The sequence below is a fragment of the Citrus sinensis genome, chromosome 3 (assembly GCF_022201045.2).
Source record: "Citrus sinensis cultivar Valencia sweet orange chromosome 3, DVS_A1.0, whole genome shotgun sequence".
NCBI classification, from domain to species: domain Eukaryota; kingdom Viridiplantae; phylum Streptophyta; class Magnoliopsida; order Sapindales; family Rutaceae; genus Citrus; species Citrus sinensis.
In genome coordinates, this window is record NC_068558.1 from 24,641,044 (window position 1) to 24,647,141 (window position 6,098).

The 6,098-nt window shown below is 32.0% G+C and overlaps 1 protein-coding gene across 1 annotated transcript; it reads right to left on the reverse strand.

The window, feature by feature from the left end:
* Nucleotides 1-2,475: 2,475 nt before the first annotated feature.
* On the reverse strand, nucleotides 2,476-3,410 carry LOC102622572 (kunitz trypsin inhibitor 5-like). The gene has a single exon (XM_006478072.4). It carries the CDS (start codon nucleotides 3,326-3,328, stop codon nucleotides 2,618-2,620), a length of 711 nt encoding a protein of 236 aa, XP_006478135.2. The 5' UTR covers nucleotides 3,329-3,410; the 3' UTR covers nucleotides 2,476-2,617.
* Between the last annotated feature and the right edge of the window lie 2,688 nt (nucleotides 3,411-6,098).

Genomic DNA, 6,098 nt, shown 5'->3' on the forward strand with positions numbered 1-6,098 from the left:
AGCAATAGTTTGTCATCTGCACCACAAAAAAAAAAAAGTCTTTATCATTTTTTTCTGGAGAAGATGAATGACGCGGGTCCCAACTCACAAGGGAAGGGATAGCAATAGTTTGTCATCATGCCAATCGCGATTAAATATCAATCGTCTAACATAATAGTGTGGCAATTTACATTCTTTGGATAATTTTCATTCTAGTGAAATTTTATTTTATTTAAAATAACCCTAATGTTATCGTTTTAACAAGATTTTGTCTCTGTTGTTCGCATTTTTGTAATGCATGTTTATCTTTTTCGACAACATTTTGTTTAGGTTAGTTAGATGACTATTTTAGATCATGTTTTTAATTGGGTTTTGAGTAAGACTCATTACATCATTCTATTTAAGTGTTATTATTATTCTTCTTTTTAATAAATCTCGCTAATATCGTCAAAGATTCGTTAAAAAAAAAAACTCTAATTTAAAAAAAAAAACGGTAGTATTAAGGATATTAATATAATTTAAGAACATATGAATGCTCTTAAAACCCAAATACTCTTAAAACCCACCGGCATATACGGGTAGAAGAATTAATGTCAAAACGTTTCTGCTTCATTATCCAATTTAACCATTGTAAAGCAAAATACTTATATAGTCGCCAACAACATAAGCTGGAAGTCATCAAGCCACACACATTTTACAGCAATGCAACTGAAAGGATAAAATGGACAGATTTGAATAAAAGATTAACAAATTGCACCATTTGTACCTAAAGACATTAAATGACAAATTGTTCTCGGAAATTAGTAAAAGCTCTATTCTAGTCTTCAAGTGGATGTAGACTGGTTGGTTAGGTGAATATCTATAAATTCTCGTGTCTTATCTTCACAGTTATTTCTTTCGATTTTCATTTTCTTTTGTGTGTGATTAAACTTTGGTTCTTAAGTTTATTAAACAATCTTCGACTAGGCTTAGGTCTTGAGGGAATGGTTTGGGATTTATACACCTAATCAGTCTCAACAAATATCGAAGAGGAGTAAAAAAGGATCAAGCCATAACAAAAGGGAAAGAAAGAAAAAAGCTAATAAAAAAAAAAGTAAGAAAAATCTTGGGCATTATGACTTTGAGAATGATGAAATATTTTATGGATATAAAAATAAAAACAATTACTTAAATCGTATATGGGTATTGTTTTGGCATTTAAAAGGGTGTGAAGAGTAAAATTTATTATTATTTTAAAATTTATTAAAGGGGATGGATCAAGGATCCTTAAAATTAAAGAGAAAAAACCTTAATTTCGTTTGATGATTCTGGTCCTTTAAAAATTGTGTAAGAGAAGTTTATGCAAGTTTAAAGCAACTTTAACATAGTTGAGGGAAATAAAGAGATGGGAAAAGAAAGAATTAGGAGGAGAGATGATAGAGAAAAGAAAAAAAAAAGTAAAGATGACCATGAAGATCGTTGGAGGAGAAAGAAGATGATTGAAAAAAAAACGAATGAAATATTTAGTACATCTCATTAAATCCTCAACTATATTCATTTATCTGTAATCTAAAGGAGCACAAAACAGTGCAATTTCAAGGGAAATTTGAATTTTTCCCTTTATTGAATGATGTGAAGAGTAAAAGAATGTTAAACTATATTTTAGAGCATAAATAACTCTATCATGTAAAAATTTGTTTAATTGTTGATTGCAGATACTTTTTCATCTTAAGTTGTATTTTTCTTGATATATCTCAGAACAAGGAAGAACTTTGTTAAAACTTGACCCTTCCTAGCTTTGATGCTCTATGTCATTTTTTATATTAATATATATATATAGAGAGAGAGAGAGAGAGAGAAATGTTCCAGTCAGGAATTTTAAAATACAGGAAACTGCGGGAAACCTTTAAAATCGCATGATTTTAAAGGTTTAAAACTGTAAACTTTTAAAACCGTGTGGTTTTAAAGCTTTCTCTAACTTTCCCGTACTTTAAAATCCCTGATCAGAATATATATATATATATATATATGTGTGTGTGTGTGTGTGTGTGTGTGTGTGTGTGTGTTATATGCTACAGTTTAACATACAAATTTTGTTACTTTAAATTGTAACTATGTCAATCTTTTCTTTAATGGCAAATTGTATGTTAAAAAGGTCAAATTCATCCGTGTACCTTTTCTATCAATGTTTTAATGACGACAGTGAAATTGGGTCAACAAAGTTAGTACCAGGGACAGATTTTTAATTCTCTCCGTGAGTTTTATGGGTAAAACATTCTAACAAACAATTTTTATGGCGTCGTCTTTCTCAATAAAGCGGACCAAAGCATGCCGATAAAGCAAAGAAGATCATGATTGGATTGAAAGATTCCAAAATCATATTAGTTCCAATAGCACCTATTCGAAGATAGCCCAAATACTGATTTTAAACATCATTGTTTCAATGGAAAATGCTAACTGTTGTGGGTTTTATCACAATATAAAACATTGACAAAGCACTGATAATACGTATGCATGGAGACTTAAAAGATGTATACATAACATGAGTAGAGATTAACAACAGCAAAAGGATCACAGGCGGTGTTATTTTTATTCTGTAATAGAGATAAAAGGTTACTAGCCTGGTCTATTATTTAGAATGATACAGCTAGTTCATTCATTACGCGGCCATTGATATTGCTTCAGCAGCTTCAAAAAACCTTGATATTGCGTTAGCAGCTTGAAGTAGCCTTGATCTTTCCTCTGATGGAAAAAACAGAACATTCAAAGCCGGTTCATCATCACCAACTAGAGCCAGACGTCGAACGCCATCCTTAGAAGAAACGCCAATTTTGTTGCAGCGTCTAGGACAAGAAAGACAGACACTCGGACAATGGACAATATTGTATACACCACCATATGAAAAATTTCCAGCTTTCTCAATCTTAAACCAATTTAGCAACGTTTCAGCTCCTGGGTGGCCCTCAATTCCGCCGGTTACAATTAATGGATCGTCATAGCTATCAACTTTCCACAATGGTTCTTCATTACAGGGCTTAACAGAAACTTTTACGGGGAATCTCAGGTTGACATCAGTGGATACCTTGACAATTTTGTAATTGTCGTACGGAAGTAATCTTAAATTATCTCCCCTTTCGCTAGGAGAACTTAATTGGATAACGTCCAAGGGACACTGTCCATTTGTGCCTAGGTGTGTGCTGAATCCACCGGCGCCATCTAGGACTGGGATAAGTTTATACTCGAGGGTGGATTTGACCTTGTTGCCAATGATATCAAAGACAGGTTCAGAGTTTGATGAGATGCCCAATAGAGGCTGCGTGGCCAAGGTAAGGATAAGGAAGGAGAGTGTTGTTATCAATGAAGTCTTCATTTTTTTGCCACTGGAAGGCTGGTTGCTGTTTGTTGTGTTGATTCGTTGTTCAAGAGTTTGAATTTATAGAGAGCTAGAACTTAGTATGTGATAAGGTCTTTGTGTTGGATCATTAATCTAATGTTGGGCTTATATGTGAATATTTATGTGTTGTGGACTTTCATATAAGGTTGAACTCAATTAAAAGTGATCTATTAATATTTTTAGTAATTTGGACTTTAATGCATCTGATAGTGTGGGCTTTTAATATATACAGACCTAAGGGTAATTTTTATTTCTATTATGAGTTGAAATAGGAATACTTAATGATAACAAAAAAAATTATCTATATAAGTGGTTATAGTCCCCATGTCACATGTATCATTCTATTCTCTACTAGCATTCCATCATCAGAGAGAGTAAAATGAGAAAGTTAAAGGATTCTCGACCTAGAAGGCTAATCACACGACCCTAGAGAGTAATTAAACATTATGTATTCAGGTACGATTTCGTAAATTCATTTATTGATTCTTGGTGATACAACATGAATGTTCCTGGAATTTTGGGGATGATTTTTTTACAAAAAGATTTAAGGTTCTAACAAGTGGCATCAGAACCTCTTCATGTTGAATTATTGAGAATCAAATTTATTTTCAATTAGTAATTGAATCTTTAGTATTTTCAAATTTAATAATTTTGGTATTATTGAGTTTTAAAACAACTGTGGTTGTTTTTTTAAGGATTAATAAAAAAAATTGGATTAATTAAGAAAAAGGATTTGAGATCAAGGCCGGTGGCAGTCACTGCCATCCCCACCAACACCCTCACGGGCCTCGGTATTCTAGGTTGCGACGGGAAGGAAATGTCGCGGTACACATGAAAAGCGGCAACCATGGCCATCGCATCAAGAATCAAAAAAAGAAAAAAAGAAAAGAAATAGCCAACGAGCCACAGAAAGCAAAGTCGTGGCCACTAGGCTGTGGCACAATTGCAATTTCTAAATTCAAATATTGATATGTTTATTAATATTTTGAGGTGGCCTAATTAAAGCAGCATGTCGCCATAGTAACTTCTCTGGTGGAAATTAATTTGTTTAATAACATAAACGATTATGTGCATGTAATTTGTGGGAATATTAGTCTGCCTAAAATAAAGTTTATATTTAACAAAATCGCCTTTTCACATATGGTAATAAATGCCTGATAATTATTTACTTTTACATATGAATAATAATTATTTGGTTTTACATGTGAATAATAAATCAGCGAAAAGGATGATTTATTAGGGGAAATTAATTTTTTTTAATATAAACGGTTGTGTGTATGTAATTTTTTTTAATATCGATTGACTTAAAGAAAGGTCCATGTATAACAGAGTCACATGTACATTTATGGTAATAAACATGTGATAATTATTTAGTTTTACATGTGAATAATAAATCGACCTAAAGGAAGATTTATTATCTGACATTTTCTTATTTTCAATGATTGATTACTATACCAAGATATCACTTACATGTTAATATTTTGTCTAAAGATGAAGTACGAATAGAGTGTCTGATATCGTGACATGTGATATACCTTTATTTCAATTTATATATTCTATTTTAAGACTTATATGAGCTTGGTTTATTTGTTTGTTGTTCTCTATTCAGTTATTACTCCTGCTAATATTACTGTAAACATTAATTCTATTCTTATGCTAAATGGCTCTAATTTAAAGTCATGTCAAGAAAACCTCTTAATAGTTCTTGCAATTATGGATTTTATCTTTGCGTTAAGAGCTAATTCTCTCGTACCTCTTAATAGTTCTCATAGTCAAATCGCATATGTATGATGATCACGAAGAAGGCCATTTTGGAAGCAATCAAGGGCTCAATATCTAAAAAGATGATTATGACATTGGAAAATGGTTTGTGAAGAACGAAAAGGCTGAAATAGGTATGCTTTTGACAACTTCAATTTCAACAATGTATATGAGCAAAGGAAAGAAAATAAAAAAAGATAAGGAAACTGCAAATAAAACATATCAAAAGAAACAACAAAAAACCTGACTAATCTAAAAGGTACTAGTTGTTTATTCGGTGAAGTTGAAGGGCATAAGAAAAAGCATTGTGCCAATTATCAAGCATGGTGTGCAAATAAGGGTATGCTTCTTAATTTGGTTTGTTCTAAAATTAATTTAACTTCAGTACCTAGACATACATGGTGGATAGATTCTAGTGCAACAACTTACATTAGTGTGTCTAGCCAGGGTTGCCTGAATTGCCGAAAGCCCAGTGATGGTAAAATATACATCTATGTGTGCGATGGCAAGTCAGTTGGGGTGAAAGCAATAGGAAAATCTATATTATTATTAAAAACTAGATTTTATTTCAATCGTGAAAGACATTATTCTGTATTTTAGATAGAATTTGATTTCCATTTCTGCTTTGGACAAGTTTGGTTTATCTTCTTTATTAGGGAATGAAAAATTCAGTTTGTTTCATGAATCAAAATTAGTTAGTTTTGATTTTTTATCAGCCTATGATTATCTCTATTTGATTGATATGATTGCTTTATTTAATGAATCCTTGAAGTCAAGAACAAACTCAGCAAAAGAATCAAAAGTATTAGATATGACTTTGGTGGTGAGTACTATGGCAGATATGACAATTCAAATGAATAACATTCAGGACCGTTTACTAAGGACGAAACAAGAGGCTTAAAGACATGGTAAGGAGTACAATTTCTCATTCCATTTTACTGGAATTACTATGGGGAGAAGTATTTAAGACTACAGTATCTATCCT

Coding starts and splice junctions, on each gene's coding strand:
- LOC102622572 (XM_006478072.4), bottom strand. CDS start 3,328: ATGAAGACTTCATTGATAACAACACTCTCCTTCCTTATCCTTACCTTG.